The sequence below is a fragment of the Elephantulus edwardii genome, unplaced genomic scaffold (assembly GCF_000299155.1).
Source record: "Elephantulus edwardii isolate Elephantulus edwardi_28Jun2011 unplaced genomic scaffold, EleEdw1.0 scaffold00013, whole genome shotgun sequence".
NCBI lineage: Eukaryota > Metazoa > Chordata > Mammalia > Macroscelidea > Macroscelididae > Elephantulus > Elephantulus edwardii.
This window is the reverse complement of record NW_006399763.1, coordinates 29,652,678-29,671,120: the sequence shown is the minus strand read 5'-3', so window position 1 is coordinate 29,671,120 and position 18,443 is coordinate 29,652,678. Positions and strand designations below refer to the sequence as shown.

The 18,443-nt window shown below is 38.8% G+C and overlaps 1 protein-coding gene across 1 annotated transcript; it reads left to right on the top strand.

The window, feature by feature from the left end:
• Positions 1–16,145: 16,145 nt before the first annotated feature.
• On the top strand, positions 16,146–17,444 carry LOC102856920 (igE-binding protein-like). Its single transcript, XM_006881244.1, has one exon. It carries the CDS (start codon positions 16,146–16,148, stop codon positions 17,442–17,444), a length of 1,299 nt encoding a protein of 432 aa, XP_006881306.1.
• The last annotated feature ends 999 nt before the right edge of the window (positions 17,445–18,443 follow it).

The window sequence follows — 18,443 nt, the reverse complement described above, 5'->3', positions numbered from 1 at the left end:
TTGGTGGAACTCCCCAATTAAAACAAGTTTGGAAGCAGGAGTGGCATCCACTTCTGAAGTAGCTTACCTACAGAAACTCTATGAACATGGAGAAACAATGAAATTTATACAAGCGTTCAGGTCTTTCATTCATAGGGTTGCTATATGAGTCATCTACAACTCAACAGCACTTAACAACCACCACCACCACCTTACCATTCAGCCTCAGTATTAATTTTTCATCAACTATGTTTCTGTCTCTGGGACTAAACAGCATGAAGAATAAAGTAAAGAATTATGGGTGGGAAATCTCTCATCATACTTTGTCCACAAACAGCTTTCTTTATTCTTAAGAAATATGCTTGGCAAACCATGAATGTGTTTCTTCATCTGTAAAGAAGTATTCTTGCTTTATAGTTTATTTCTAGGCATTATAGCTACTTTTCAAATGTTCCTGGTTGTTTAAATGTTACTAACTTTGTGACCATGAATCCATTTGGTTTAATAGTGTTCTATTTATTTATTTCTGCAAAGCTTTAGAACTGATATGGTACTACATTTAGCTTCAGTTATTTGGATTGTACTGGATTTATACTTTTAATTCTAGAGTAGAGGAAAAAAAGAGTTTAATATGTCAATTACAATTGATGTCCATATCTTTTTTTATTCTATAAATATTCAGATTTTTTGGAACAAAATAAATTTATCAGTAAAATTTAATAATCCAGTTTCAAATAGTATTTGAATGGTATAAAAATAATCTCTGAATTTCTTTAGAAAACAAATGATGAAGTAAATTTCAGAACTCATTGCAATTGAGCTAGAGCCTACTCATAGCAGACTTTTGTTGGGCTTGTTGTTGTGTACCATTGAATCAGAACCAACCTATAGCTGGCCCTCAGGTTTTCAGAGGTAATTAATCCCACAGTAGATTAACCATCCTGCTCCCATGAAGTAGCTGGTATTTGAACAGCATGCCCTGGTATTGTGGTGTATTTTTTATCACTAGGACATTAGTTTGATAATTTCCACACTGTTGTATCATCCTTTTTTGGAATGAGATTATTCCATATGCATACCTTTCAGGCAGCCAGGTCATTGTCCTCCAGGTTTCTTGGCACAACCTGGTAAGCACATCTAGTAAAGCATCTATTTGTTGAAATATACCAGTTGGTATTCCACCAATTCTTGGGGCTTTATTTTTTGCCAAGTCCTTTAGAGCAGCCTGCACTTCCTCCCTCATCACTATTGCCTCATGTTCATATGTTGTTTCTTGAAATTCTTCTGTGTCAGCCAATTCTTTTTGGTACAATGACTATGTATACTCCTTCAATCATCTTTTAATGCTTCCTGGATCATTCTGCCCATACTATCATTAAGAATTGCAACTCACAGCTCAGCTTCTTCAGCTTAAGAAATGCCAAGAGAATTTGGCCCTTTTGATTTTCCAACTCCAGCTCCTTCCTTGCAAATTTCATTATAATATTTTATTTTGTCTTTCAGAACTGCCATTTGAAATCTTCTATTCAGCTCTTTAAGTACTTCCTTTGCTTTGGCTTCTCTGTGCTCTAGTGCAATATTCCGTGTTTCTTCTGACATCCATTTTGGTCTTTTCTTCTTCCTCCATCTTTCTAATAACTTTTTGCATTCTTCATGAATGATATTCTTGATATCCTCCCACAGTACATCTGGTCTTTGTTCATTAATGTTAAAGGCCTCAAAGCTGTTCTTGAGTTAGTTTTTAAGTTCAGGTTGAAGATTCAAGATGAAATTTTGATTCCTGTGGATTTCATTTGACCTTTTCAGCTTTAATTTGAACTTGTATATGAATGCAGCCTTTGGTATGGATCGCATCTCAGTGTCAGGAAAACAAAGATCCTTACCAGTGGACTGGTAGACCGTGTCATATTGGATAGAGAGGAGATTGAATGTGTCAACAGCTTCATCTTACTTGGATCCACAATTAGCACTCTTAGTACCAACAGTCAGGAAATAAGGAGGTGCATTCCACTGGGAAAATCTGCGATTAGGAATGTCTTCAAATAATTGAGGAATAATGTTGTCAGTTTGAGAACTAAGGTACATCTGATTGAGGCCATAATCTTTCCAGTTACTTGTTATGCACCTGAGAGCTAGACTATGAATAAGACAGGAAATGAACTGGTGCCCTTAAACTGTGGTGTTGGAAAAGAGCACTGACATCCAGGGATGGCCAAGACAATGAACAGATATGTCTTAGTGAGGGTGCCACCCAGAGTGCTCATGGAGGCAAGAATTCTGAGGCTTCATCTTAACTTTGGACATGTCGCTAGGAGGTGCAATTCCTTGGAAAAGGACATGATATTTGGAAGGGTAGAGGATCAGTGAGAGGAAGACCCTCAGCCAGGAGGATTGATATGGTGACTGCTGCAATGGGTTCTTGTGTATCAAGAAGTGTGAGTATGGCACAAGATAGAACAGTGTTCAGATCTTTTGTTCATAGGTTCACTATGAGTCATACTCAACTCAATGGCACCTAAGAACCACAACAACATAAATAGTTAATGCTCTGTTCCATAATCAATACCTGGCCTAATCTTCACTGCTGACTGAACTTCTCCAACAATTTCTTTCACAGATATAATCAATTTGATTTCTGTACATACCATGAGGTGAAATCAATGTATTTAGACTGTGTTTGTGTTTCTTATAAAAGATATTTGCAATGAATAAATCATTAATTGAGTAGAATACTATTATTCTATCTCCAGCCTCATTTCTATCACCAAATTTATGTTTTATGACTACTGATCCTTTCTGGTTCCCAAATTTTACACTCCAGTCACCCAGTATTATTAATGTACCATGGTTATATGTTCAATTAATTTCTGATGGCAAAATGGAGTAGAAATTATCTATTTCCTCTTCTTTGGCTCTGGATATTGGTACATTAATTTGAATGATAGTGGTATTGAAAGGTCTTGTCTGGAGATAGATGATAGATAGATAGATAGATAGATAGATAGATAGATAGATAGATAGATAATTATCCTGCCATTCACAACATTGTATTTCAAGATGGATCTAGAAATAGCCTTTTTAACTAGGAGAATTACCCCTCCCCCACTCCCCTTTTTCATCTCTGGCATAGTAGATCAGACGTATGATTGTCTCGTTCAAAATGTCCCATGGAAATCCATCTCATTTCACCAATACCTAATATGTTAATATTTATACATTCCATTTCTTTCTTAATGATATCTAGTTTTCCTACATTCCATGTCCCAAATATTAATTTCTGCTTATATCTGTTCCTCATCCCTTGTGTTTCCAATATCAAAGGCCCCGCCTTAATTTCCATATCTGTTACTCAACTCTAAGTGTGCTCTCTTTTACATAGAGTTTTTGAGGTCTGTCATATTTTGGAAGTAGATGGCCAATTCTTCTTCCTATTCTGTCTTAATATGGATGTTTAGCTTTAGAACAGTATTGGATAGATATTTATTTTACCAAAAGAAGCAGATGAAAGACACTATCACTCTCAAGCAAAATCCTGTTGAAGATTATAAAAAAGACTGGAGCAGTACAACACCAGAAACACAAGCTGAATTTAGAAGGGGTCATGACACTAGAAATCTCACCAATGTCAGATGGTTCTTGGTAGAAAGCAAAGAGTACCAGGGGATTGTCAGATGTTCATTGACTATGCAGAGGCTTTTGACTGTGTGGATCACAAGTTTTGGCAAACCTGAAGAGAATGGGAATCCCAGAACACTTTATTGTAAAAAACATGTAAAACCTATACTCAGATCAGAAAATAGTCCTCAACAGAGCAAGGAAGCATTGCATGGTTCAAAATCAGGAGAGGAGTATGTTGGGGGGGATGTGTCCTGACTCCATACCTTTTCAATCTTTACATAGAACAGATTGTTCAGGAGGCTGAGCTTTATGAGGAGGGATGTGGCATTAGGATTCGAGGAAGACTCATCAACAACTTAGGTTATGCAGATTTTACAACCTTGCTTGCTGAAACTGAGGAGGACCTGAAGTGCTTGACGCAGAAGGTCAAGAACTACAGTACTCAAAATGGATTGAAGCTCAGAATCAAGAAAACACAGATTCTCAACACTGGGCCAACTGGAAGCATCATGATAGATGGAGAAGAGATTGAGGTTGTTAACAATTTCATCTTGCTAGGTTCTACAATCAACATTCTTGGCAGCCAGGAAACAAAAGCTGAATTGCACTGGGGAAATCTTCTCTCAGGGACCTTTCCAGAGTACTGAGAAGCAACGGTATCAGTCTAGAGACTTAGGTACACCTAATCCAGTCCATGGTCTTCACAATTACATTCTATGCATCAGAGAGCTGGACAACGACCAAGAATGACAGAAGAGCAATCAATGCCTTTGAGTTGTAGTTCTGGAAAAGAGTCTTGAACATACCATGAACTGCCAAGAAAACAAATATTTCTGTCTTGGAGAGAGTGAAACCAATTTTCTCCTTGGAGGCTAGGATTTTGAAGCTCCATCTCATATACTTTGGGCACATGCCAGGAAGGACTGGTCCTTGGAGAAGGACAGCATGTTTGGAAGGGTGGAGTGGAGAGAGAGTACAGGAGAGGAAGACCCCAGATGAGAGGGATTTATAGAGTAATTGGGGAAATGGGGGTAGGGATGTCAGAGCCAGTGAGACTGGCTCAGGACAGAGCAGGTTTCAGAGCTGTTATACATAGGGTTATTGTGAGTCATATGTGATTAGATGGCCTATAACAATAAACAAAAGGCCAACAAAGGGTGCAAATCCTACGAGAGAAGACTGTTCAGTTTTGTTCCTCAGAGCTTCAGTTGGGTTCAAACTGCCAGAGACATGTGCCTTTTGGGTGTCCAGGGCCACTCCTTATAGAGTATGCCTCTAGAGCTCCCTAGTGACTAATAAATAAGGGAAAAATGGTTTTGTTTTGAGTTTTCTTACTAATGGCCAGTAAAGACCAGTGGCGTGTTTAGTCAGCATAAAGCTCAGCACTTGAAGTTTTTTCTCTTGCTCTATTGCTGATCATTCCATACATTTCCTTTAATTTTAGTTTGTGGATATTGTTAGGCCTTAAAGCAAGGAAACAAATGTTTCCAAATGACCTAAAACTTTAAAAAATATGTTGTGTTCCCTGCTTCATTAAAGTCTCAGTTATTTATAAACATCCTTAAAATCATTCCAATTAGGCATGGAGGTCTTCCCTAAATCTTATAGTGAAGACAGATGGGCCTCATTGTATCAATGAGTACATTTCTGGTGACTCATGATTAAAGATATCTAAAGTTCATAAAATGAATCCTTATTTTTTTAGTTTTATGTATCTTTTAACTTTTAGCCTCTTGTTTCGTGAGGGTCAGTCAAGTCTATTCTGATACATAGAGACCTTAAGGACAAGAAATCTAAGGAAATCTAGCCCTATAACCTGTGTTTCTTCACCGTTTCTGCAAAGTTCAGGTTCATATTTGCAGTCAATATGACAAGCCATTTCTTTAATCGTATGCCTCCCTTTCCCTGATTTTCTACTTTCCAAGCATCATGTTTTTTGACAAGAACTGGATCATTCTGATGACATGCTCAAAATATATGAGAAAAAGTTTTCTTATTTGCTAAGTGAGACAACCATATCTCCAAAGAAGAGCCTGGTGGAACTCTGTCTTGGATGGATTGTTTGTTCTTTTCAAGTCCATGATATATTCAATATCTTTAACCAGCCATACAATTTAATGGCATCAAATATTTTGTGCCTTGTTTCCCTATGAGCACAATAAAGTTTATTTTGTTATGTGTCGTCGAACTGCTTGCAACTCATAGCAACACTGTATATAATACAACTTAGACCTATCTTGTGCCAACCACATTGTCTCTAACACACTGACTCACCTAACCTCCTTAACCCTGTCACTGAATCAATCCATCTCATCGAGAATCTTCCTCTCTTGAGCTGTTCCTCCACCCTTCCAAGCACGATGTCCCTCTTCAAGGACTGTTAACTCCTTGCAACATGTCCAAAGTATGTCAAATGAAGGTGCAGAATTGTTGTCTCTAAGCAGCAGTCAGCTTTCACCCTCTCCAGGATAAACCTGTTTGTCGCTCTGGCAGTCCATAGTATGTTCAATACTCTTCTCTAGCACCACAGCTCAAAGGCATCAGTTCTCTTTCTATCATTCCTAGTCATTGTCTAGCTTTCTGGGACATAGCAAATAATTGTGAAGTCTATGGCCTGGATCAGGCACACCTTAGTCTCTAGACTGACATCATTGCTCTTCAGTATTCTGGAGAGGTCCCTGACAGCAGACTTTTTTCTTTTGTTTGTATGTCAGAATTATAAAAAAAAAATACCAGAAGAATTTCATGAAACAACATATGACAAAGAGGAAATGGTAATGAAGAAGGAAGTTCAAGCTACTCTGAAAGAATTGACCAAAAGAAGGCCCCAGAAATTGATGGAATAGTAATTGACACATTTTAACAAACAAATGCTGCCCTGGATGTGTTCACCTTATTGTTCCAAGATATATGGAGGTCAACTAGCTGGATAACTTACTTAAAGGGATCTATATTTATTCATATTTTTAAAAAAGTTGATCCAACAGAGTATGGATATTATTGAACAATATCACTAATATCACATACAAGCAAAATCTTGCTGAAGATTATTAAAAAAACAAAACAAAGCAAAAAAACAACCCAACAACACACCACTGGACCAGTACATTGAAAAGAGCTACCAGAAATCCTAACTGAAACGAGATGAGGCCGTGGCATTAGAGACATCATAGCCAATGTCAGATAGATCTTGGCTGAAAGCAGAAAGTAACAGGGATTTATATCTGTGTTTCATTAACTATGCAAAGACATTTGACAGTGTGGATCAGTACAAAATGTAGCCATACTTGGAAAGAATAGGAATCTGAGAACACTTGATTGTGTTCTTCTGAAACTTACACTGGGACCAGGAAGCCATTTTCAGAACAGTGCAAGGAAACACTGTATGGTTCAAAAGCAAGAAAGAAGTGCACCAAAGATACATCCTTTCTCCATACTGTTTCAACCTATATGTGGAATAAGTCATTCAGGAGGCAGACAAATCGATGAAGAGGAATGTGGCATCAGGATTGGAGGAAGACTCATCAGCTTGCTTAATGCAAATGAAACCACACTGTTTGCCCAAATTGAGGATGATCTGAAGTGTTGCTGCAGAAGGTCAAGGACCATAGTACAAATTAAAGTTCAACATTAAGAAAACAAAGTTTCTCTCCAATGGGCCAATTGGTAGCACCATGACAGGCAGAGAAGAGACTGAGATTAATTATAATTTTGGTTTACTTGGTTCCACAATCAATGCTCTTTGCACTAGCAGTCCGAAAAGCAAAAGACAAATTGCACTGGGAAAAATCTGTTGTTAGTGACCTCTCCAGGGTGCTGAAGAGTGTCAGTGTCAGTCTAGGGACTAAGATACACTTGATCCAGTCCATAGTCATCGTAATTACTTGCTATGCATCAAACTGCTGGACAAAGACTAAGGATGATAAAAGAAGAACCAATGTCTTTGGGTTGTGGCACTGGAGAAGAGTACTGAACATCCCATGGATTTAAACAGGTCTGTTCTGAAAATGGTGAAACCAAATTGCTCTTTGAAAGCAAAGGCTTTGAAGCTCCTTCTGACATACTTTGAGCATGAGGACAGGAGAGACCAGTCCTTAGAGAAGGACATCATGCTGAAAAGGGTGGAGGGTTAGCACAGGAGAAGAAGACTTAGCTTAAGATAAATTGATACAGTGACTGGGGTAATGGTGGTAGGTGTTTTGGAGACAGTGAGATTGAACAAAGATAGGGTAATTTTCAGAACTTTAATCTATAGGCTCACTGGGAGTTGCAATAAATTCCCTGGTGCATAACAATGACAGTATTGTATGAGGAAAAACTGAAACTATCCAATGATACTGTAAAACCAACATGGGAAGCATGTATTATAATAAACCAAAGGAGAAAACCTAAATAAGCTACCTGGTGTTATTCTGTATCTCTGGGATTAATTTTTAGATAGTCTTTCTTCAGTGTATGCATGAAAATTGGACACTGAGATGGCATCTAACCATTTCTAATTTCATAAAGGGCTGATGAATCACTATAATCAGTAGCATCCAAATCTGATGTTTATGGTGTCACATAATCCCCATTCCCCACTTAAAAAAAACACCAAAAACAAAACAACAAACCACATTCTGATGTCAACCTTCCATGGCCCTCTGTTGCTCTGCTATGTATGGTAATTAGTTGCAGTGAAACACACAATGCTTAGAGACCATACTCCAGTTATGGGGTTTATTAGGAAAGTGTGTACAATTCAGGATCATAAAGATTCAGCATAGTGTTTAGTCATCAAGAAAAGCCTCTTCTCTTTCTTGCCAATGGGATGATCACATTCTGATTATCAGTCTCAACGTGGCCTTTGTCCTGCTAGGGCAAGTGTTAGAAAACTCATTTATCTGACTCTAGTGTCATAAAACTCTAGAGTTTACCTTTACCAATTTAACTGCCTATAAAGCTCTACTTTGCTACACAGCTTAGCCATACCTATTCTTTTCTAATTCCATGGGTTGCTTCGTCTAGCTCAATGACAAATGTCCAAGGTAATACAATCTATCAGCAATCCACTTTCCCCAAAGTACTCTGCTTTCTTGTTCTGTGATGTTTGACAGTTGTTGTTGTTGTTGTTGTTGTTGTTATGTGCTATAGAGTCACTTGAGACTCATAGCGACCCTATGTAAAACAGCCCTGAATCCTGCTCTACCTTGGGCCAACTTCATTGTCTCCAGCACACTTAACCCCATTACCCCAGTCACTGAGTCAATACATCTCATCGAGGATCTTCTTCTCTTGTGTTGTCCCTCTATCCTTCCAAGCATGATGACCCTCTGTAAGCACTGGCCCCTTCTTGCAACCTGCCCAGAGTATGTCACAGGAAGCTTCAGAATCCTTGCCTCCAAGGAGAAGTCTGGTTTCACCCTCTCCATGATGAACCTGTTTCTTCTCCTAGCAGTCCAATATGTATGTCCAGTATGTTCAATATTCTTCTCCAGCACTACAGCTCAAACGGATTGATTCTTCTTCCATCATCCTTAGTCATGTTTGACTACTTCTAATTTTTTTCACCAGTCTCTTTGCTGCTTCTGCTGCTGTTTCTTTACCACTTCTTACAATCTTTCACCAACTTGTCAATGGGACATATCTTTGTCTCCTGGATGGAGGAGGTTCCTTTTGCAGGCTTTGAAACAAGTTCTAAGCACACGTTTCACTCCTGATCCTTCTTTCTTGATGACAGTGAGTTTCCATTTTTTCTTCTGGGATGGATCATTTAAACTTAGTGAGTTGATAAAGCTAATTTCCATATTAGCATTCCATGAACCATTTCAGGGTTTCACCATAAAAGAGTGCCCTGTACCCCAGTTACATAGTGACTAATCATACCATAAACAGGATAAATATGTATTTTGCAGAAAAATTATAAGAAATATAAAGACAAAAATATGAATATATTCCATGTTTTAGTACTTTGGTGATGATTCAATTCTCAATAACATATCAACAATTCTATAATTTTAATGTGTGGCAGCCACATTTTTGAACAATGGCACTCTAGTAATAGATCATAACACAATCATAACACAGTTCCATTAAACACAATTTTGGAAACTGGAATTGTATAACAAAAAATTTTACAGTTATAAAATACCTATTGTTTATTATTATTGTTGGACATCAAGTTAGAGCTTACCCTAACTGCCCCTCCAGTGGATTTTCAGAGGCAGTATATTTCATGGCAGAAGACTGCATCCTTCTCCCAAGAACCTTATGGTGAATTTGAACTGCAATGCCTTTGGAATTCCAACACAGCTTCTTACCAGTAGGCCACAAGAGCTCCCTATAGATTTATATATTAGACTAAATGGATTAAATATGTTCTGACAATTGGTAGGTCACCAATATCAAGCATAAATACATTCTAAATGTGTGTGTGTGTGTGTGTGTGTGTGTGTGTGCGCGCGTGTTGTATACCATAGAGTCGGAACCTACCCATAGCTGACCTTCCAGTGGGTTTTCAGAAGCAGCTAATCAAAGGGGAAAAGGTTGCCTATTCTCCTTTTCCAGATAAATTATTTGACATATTTATTGTTTATATTGTTCTTGTTATTGTAGAGTACCATTGAGTTGGAACCTACCCATAGCTGAACCTTGGTGGTTTTAATCATCTGGGAGGAGAGTATGTGTGTGTATGTATGTGTGTGGATTGATAGATAGAGATAGAGATAGAGATAGAGATAGATATAAACAACAACAATATACACACACAGAGGTATATATGTATTATAGGTATATATATTATAGGTATATATATTATAGGTATATATATCATAGGTATATATATTTATATATATGTATATATGTGTGTATATATGTATATCTATATATTTATATCTCTATCTCTCATCTCTATATCTATCTATCTATCTATCTATCTATCTATCATCTCTATCCTTTCTATTGCTGCAATCTCAAAGGCACACAGTTTGAATCCACCAGCTTCTCTGTAGGAAAAAGAAGGAAGAATCTCCTTCCATGCACTTAACTGCCTCTGAAAACCTGCTAGAGGGTCAATTCTGACCCTACAGTGCACAAAAACAACATAGAGAAACAGATAGATAAGATAGATAGATATAATATGAATGTATAATTTTGAAAGGCTTTGCCTCAATATGTTTATTAAAATTTTTCATAGTGTATAATGATGTTTTCTAATACTGTTTTGTAAAGCATCTAAAATATTATAGAACGTCACTGTAGTATGTTTACCTTATGATTGAAATGATACTTGAAATAGTTTTAAAATTTATCAGAATAAAACTTTTACTCTAGATGTAGCTCATGGTTTAAGAGATATTTCTAAAAGAGTTAATGGATATATGTTTGATAAACATGTAATGTTTCCAAGTGAGAAATATAAATTATTACTACTGCATGTTCAGGATTTATTATTAAATATATTTTAGAGAATTGCACAAAGATGCAAATAAAAACATATTAGTACACATTGTTTTGAAGTGGTAGATGTTATTTATATTGTCAAATATGTGAAAAATGTTATTATCATAAGTGGATTTCAATTGTAGCAGCAAATATAAATCATATATATATGTATTGTTAGTAACAACCCTGTTCTATTTGGTCTTAACTTTTTGACAAATCCAATATTTTCCATCTGTCTACACCAGTATGAAATATTGTCAGAGGCTTAAATTATATTGCTATGTTTATATCAACATTATGATTAAAATAATTGTGTGAATAATTCTCTCTATAGCTATGGTAACAGATTCCCCTATATTCTAATGGAAATGCTCATTGCCGGTGTCACCTTGAGCACACCACATTTCTTTTATTTTTTGTAATTTCCATTTGTAATGGACCTTCCAATAATAGCACCTTTCACCACTTGCATGTTATTGGAATAGATGGAATAAACCATAAAACTCCTAAACAAACTAACAAAACAAAAACAGCCAAGCCAAACCAAAATCTAGCCATTGAGGTGATTCCAATTTACGGTGATCACATGTGTTTCACAGTATAACAGGATATTCTTGTGGGGTGTCTCTTGCATTTAAACTTCTGACCTTTGACTCAATAGTCAGAGACTGAACCCTGTGTAACACTCAGTAACTCTAGAATTGAGGAATAATGCTCTTGTTTGTAAACAATCATATACATTTAGAAAAAAATACTAAGTAAATTCACACCTATAATTTGTTTTCAAAATTTTAGAAACAATGAAACATTTATTTTAAAAATGTACTAAATGTAAAGAAAAGCTACCGCTTTGCAAACCCTTAAGAGCCCTGAAATTAGAATGGATTACATACTGAGCTGCTAACGGAAAGGTTTGTGAGAAAGATGATGCAGCTTGCTCCCACTAAATATAATCCTTTGAAGGAGGCTTATCATACATTAGTATCAACTCAAAAGCAACAGGTTTTGCTTTGCAAATTCTAAATTCCTATACAATTGTAGGGTTACATCATCCTTACTATTCACAAAATCAAGGGGCAATAAATCAAGAAATGCACTAGTTTTAAATCCAAAATATTTTCATTTCCTGTTTGTTCATGATAATGTTCAAGTCTGAGTATGCAAGAACAGCACATGTTAAGCTGACACAACTGGAAAGGAATATGCTGATTAGATAGAAAACTCAAACTTACTTCCTCAGAGGCAGAAGTGAATCCCAGCTGACCAGCTGGCTTTCAGAGTTCCACTGGAGCATCAGCTATGAGTTGATTTTGACTGGATGATAATGAGTTGAGTTGAATTTGAAATTGCAGAGATCTGGACAAAGAATGGGGATGACAATGAATGGGGATGACATAAGAAGAATTGATGCCTTTAAGTTTTGGCATTGAAGAAGAATACTGAACAGCCCATGGAGCTCTAAAATAACAAGTATGTCTTGGAGAAGGTGCAGCTGGAGTGCTCTTTGGAGGGAAGGATGATGAGGCTTCACCTCATATACTTTGGACATGTTGCTAGGAGAGGCTATTCCTTGGAGAAGAACATGATGTTGGGAAGGGTGGGGGGTCAACGAAGGAGAGGAAAACCTTCAACCAGGTAGATTGACATGGTGACTGCTGCAATGGACTGCAGTGTTTCAGGAATTGTTAAGATGGTACTGGATAACCCGGGGTTCAGAACCATTGTTCATAGGATTGCTATACATAGTACTTGACTCGATGCACCTAACAACAACAACAATCTTTCAATAATATAACTTGATGTTGAATTTATTAATCTATTTTTCAGCTAGAGAAACATTAGAAGTATTCTCCACTTTTGATTTTTAAATTCCAATTCTTTGCAAATTTTAGTGTACTTTGTCTTTTTGAGCTGCCCTTTGAAATCTTCTCTTTAGCTCTCATACTTCTTCACTTCTTCCCTTCATTTTGACTTCTTTAGGGTGCTCTCATGAAGCAGTTCTTAGCGAGTTGAGTTGCTAACCCAAAGATGTACACTCTCTTAGACATTCATATCTACCACTGGCTCTGGAGGATAAAGATAAGCAATTTCCTCCTCACTAGTTATAGGTTCAAATTTAACTGGAGTGACTGCGAGGGCTTTTTTTAATGTTAAGGAGCTTTAGAATATCTTCTATTGTTCATTTTGATCATTTTATCTTTGTAATAACCTTTTACTTTATTCAAGTATGATGTTTTTGATGTCATACAAAAGCTCTATCATTAAGAATCCTTTTCAGTTTTTTTTTAATCTGCTCGCAGGTTTATAAATAAAATTGCTTGGATCCATTTAATATAACATGGAAGCAGCCCTGGTGCCACAGTGGCACTTTTGGACTATTAACTTAAAGGTCAGCATTTCAAATCCACCAGCTGACTTTGGGGGGACAGATAAGCAGTCTTTTCCCATAAAGATTTACAGCCTCAGAAAGCTAGTGGAAAGTCATTATGAGTTGGGACTAACTTCATTGTAGTTAGTCTCATAAACTTATTACTGTTAAGATGGAAAAGACTCCAGTGAGTTTGAACCACTTCTCTTTGTTTAGGTGCCATGGAGTTGAGTACAAATTATAACAAGCCCCCAAACAACAGATTTGAACCCTGCCCTATTCTGTGCCATTCTTATCATCCCCAACACACTTAAGCCTATTTCATAACCATTGTATCAGTCTATCTCATTGACAATCTTCCTCTCTCTTATTGACCCTCCACTTTTTCAAGCATGATGTCTGTTTCCAAGGAATAGCTTTTTCTAACAACATACCCAAAGTAAGTGGGACAAACCTTCACCATCTTTGCCTCCTCTGGCTGAAGATTTCCCCAAACATATCTATTTGTTCTTTTGGAAGTCCTTGGAATATTCAATACTCTTCTCCAACACCACAACTCAAAGGCATCAATAATACTTCTTTTATTCTTATTCATTACCTAGTTCTCAGATGTATATCAGGGAATTGGAAGAACCATGGCTTGAATCAGACACATCTTAGTCTTTAAGCTGACTTCATTGCTCTTCAAAGAGAGGTCCCTGACAGCAGACTTTGCCAATGTTGTCCATAACCTGAACTTTTATAGGCTGGTATTTTGTGTTCATTGTGGATCCAAGTAAAAGAAAATAATTGACAATTTCAAACTTATCTCCATCTATCATGATGTTACCTATTGGCCTAGTGCTAAGAATACTGGTTTTCTTGATCTTGAGACGCAATCCATATTAAAGGCTGTAACCCATGATGTTTTTTTTCAGCAAGTGTCTCATCTCCATCTTGCTTTCAGTAAGCAAGATTGTGTCATCTGTATAATATAGGTTGTTGATAAGACTTCCTCCAGTCCTGATGCCACGTCCTTCTACATAAAGTTCAGTTTCAAACAAATTATTTGCTCAGCATACAGATAAAAGCAGTAGGTAAAGGCCACCAACTAATAATAAATCATTTAATTCACTCTACAGATAAGGAAACAAAAATGCTTCTTTATCGTCCTTCTCCCCACTGGTCAGTTTGCCATTTGTTTTGTTATGTGTCAGTGAGTTATAGTTGACTTACAGCCGACCCTCAGTGGGTTTTTGTTGTTGTTATATACCATCGAAACAGAACCAACTCATAGCTGACTCTCCAGCAGGTTTTCAGAAGCAGTTAATTACATGGGAGGAGACTGGCAATCTTCCTTAGGAACAGTTGGTTGATTTGAACTACATGCCTTTGGATTTGTAGTGCAGCGTCTCATCCACCACTAGGGCACCAGACCTAACTGTGTTTTTTAGAGGCTGTAAATCACAAGGGAGGAGATTGTCACATCAGTCAGTCATACTCACCTTTTTAATTGAATTCTTTAACTTTCCATCTTTAAAAGAATAATATGAGGATATGTTTCTTTGTTAAATGAAACTTTTTGAGAATAACCTTGAATAAAACCATATTATTTAGAATAACAGTACAATAAATTTGGAAAAATGATGACAGTGAACTGAAAGAAAAATGTGAAAATACTGATATTCATTTAATTTTTGTTGTTATGTGCTGTTGACTCAGAACTTGACTCATCGTTGATCCTCCAGTAATTTTTAGTCAGTAATTCAGATGGGAGTAAATTGCCCCTCTTTCTCCCACAGATCAACCAGTGGATTTTAACTGTCTGACTAGCTGAACCTGGGCACCCCACAGGACAGCCAGCAGACCCCGCAGACCCACCCTATTTTCTCAGGTAATCGGAGATGCCAAAAAGCCCGCGACATCCGTTCTGGCCCGAGGGCCACAGGCCCTCGGGCCAAGAAAAGCCTATCTACACAGCAATTCTACAGGATGCATCACATTTGACCAATAAATATTGCGACTAAACTTCAGAGACACTGATCCCAACATAAGGAACTACCATCAGCTGATGTGTTTGAAATCACAGAAGCCATGGAAGTTGTGGAGAGTCACGGACGATTCGCCATTACAAGATGGCGCCGACTTCCTGCCTCACGATTCGCCATTACAAGATGGCGCCGACTTCCTGCCTCGCCTTGTTTTTCGGAATCACACTTAAGACCTTATTTGGGCACTGTGTTCTCATTGGTCGATGGCTCGATCTCACGTGGGGTTAATGGTCCAATGGAGGCATGACACATGAGACTGATGGGCGGAGGCCTGAAGAGGGGATAAAAGGCCGCGCAATTTCCCTTTCGCGCTCTTGCTTTCGCCACCACCCTCTGTAACAGAACTCCTGAGTAAACCACTGTGAGAAGGAACCGCTGTGTGTTGTGTCCTTATTCCGGCGGGACCGGTGAGGCGCGCAACAAGTGGTGGCCCGTACAGGGAATCGAACTTTGAAACTGAAGAGGTGCCGTGGTTCCAGAACTCACGGTGGACAGGGCAGCCAGCTGGTAAGTGTCAGGTAAGGACTGACCTAATTTCTAAAGTTCTCGGAAGGAGACTATAAGGACCTGTGAGATCAGGCAATTTTCTAAAGTTCTCGGAAGGAGACTATAAGGACCTGTGAGATCAGGCAATTTTCTAAAGTTCTCGGAAGGAGACTATAAGGACCTGTGAGAGCAGGCAATTTTCTAAAGTTTGTGGTGAGTGACCAGAAATAGAAAGTGAAACCATGGGTAATTCACCCTCATGTCCTGTTAAAACGGCCCTAAAAGGTCTGTTAAAAGCTAAGGATTTGGAACTTAAAGATAGGATCATTGAAAATTTTCTAAAGGAGGTTGATAGAGTTGCTCCGTGGTATGCAGTGTCTGGACACCTCACAATCAACAGTTGGGATAAGCTCGGTAGAGACCTCGATGCTGCATGGGAAGAGGGACACCTCAGAGCGGGAGTTCGAGGGGTTTGGAAGCTGGTACGTGACTGTTTAAAAAATGACAAGTGTGTGACTGCCTTAAGAAAGTCCGAAGAGGTTCTAGAACAGATAAAAGAAACACGCTCAGAGGAATCACAGTCAGGAGAAAGGCTCTACCCTAGCTTGGAGGACGCCAGTGATACTGAAGATAAGAGTTCAGACAGTGATAGTTCTAGTGAGGAACATTTAGATGACTTAGAGGAAAAAAATCACAATCTTTTGTTAAGACTGGAGAGGGCCAGACTACTTAAAAAGGGGAAGCGAGAAAGACGGAAGCAAGGGAGAGACTCAGAAGAGTCTCCACCCTGTCATATGGAGCCTAGTGCTCCGCCCATCCCTCTGCCTTACGGGCAAGAGTCACCTCCCTTACGGACTTCCTTTTGCCCTGAAGCATGGAGGCAAGCTGCAGAGGCCTTCCCTGTTTTTGAGGACGCCAACCAGCAGCGTTATCATGAACCTGTTGACTTTAAACAATTGAAGACATTAGCAGAATCAGTAAAGACCTATGGGGTAGGAGCATCATTTACTCTTGCACTGCTGGAACATCTTGCTCTACATGCTCAAACGCCAGCTGATTGGCAGAGCACAGTGAAAGCCTGTTTAACTGTTGGTCAATACTTAGATTGGAAATCACTCTACACCGATTATGCCCTAGGCCAGGCGCGACAAAATGCAGCACAAGGTCAACCAGCATGGACTTTTGACATGTTGACTGGCCAGGGACAGTGGGCTAATAATCAGACAGTTTACCCCCTACAAGTTTATACTCAAATAAATGAGATAACAATTAAAGCTTGGAAGAAAATTCCTAATAAAGGTGAAGTGACTGGAAATTTGTCAAAGATAATTCAAGGGCTTACTGAGCCATCCTCTGATTTTGTAGGAAGGATGGTTGAGGCAGCAGGGAAAATTTTTGGTGACCTAGATACAGCTATGCCTTTAGTAGAGCAGCTCATATATGAACAGAGTACTAGAGCATGCCAGCAAACCATCACCCCGTGGAAAAATAAGGGACTCCAAGTATGGTTAAAGTTTGCAGGGAAATTGGTGGCCCCCTGACCAACTCAGGTCTTGCTGCTGCTGTTTTACAGCTGGCACAAAATAGGAATGGAAGGCAGAGTAATGCTGGAGTTTGTTTTTTATGTGGACGATCTGGGTATTTAAAAAGACAGTGTCCCAACAAGTCTAAGAAGGGAGAACACGTGTCCACACCTTCCCCTGGACTATGTCCACGATGTAAAAAGGGTAATCACTGGGCTAATGAATGCCGCTCAGCTAAGGACATACAGGGGAATCCACTGACCCCAGGGTCTGCAGGAGCCCAGTCAAAAAACGCACAGCAGGGCCCCAGACCCCAGGGCCCAACACAAATGTATGGGGCATTTCAGACACCCATGTTTCCCAGTCTACGCCCGATGAACGGCACGCGGAAACAACAGCCCTTGCCAGGAGGGCCACAAGAGGGAGCGCAGGACTGGACCTCTGTTGCACCACCAGACTTGTATTGACCCCACAAATGGGAATACAAGTTGTAGACACAGATTTTAAAGGGCCGCTACCTAAGGGTACAGTTGGATTGCTCATTGGCCGCTCTTCATCCACATTACATGGTCTTATCATACATCCAGGAATTATTGACCCAGATTATGAGGGAGTGGTGAAAATTCTGGCCTCCTCTCCTAGAGGAATTACCGCAATATCCCCAGGAGACCGTATTGCTCAATTAGTGTTAATACCTAGTCTACACAATATCTTCCCCTCTAGAAATAAAAAAAGAAGGGATCAGTGTTTTGGCTCCAGTGGTCAAGACGCTATGTTCCGTTCACTAGACTTGGATGATAGACCATTAGTAGAATTAGACATCAATGGAAGAAAAATATTAGGATTGTTAGACACCGGAGCTGATCATAGTATCATAGCTAGGAAGGACTGGCCAGCCAAATGGCCTGTACAAGAATCTTCGCAGACTTTACAGGGCCTCAGGTATGCTAAATCTCCTCAAATGAGTGCTGGTCAGCTCAGATGGGTAGATAAAGAAGGGCATCAAGGAGAATTTCA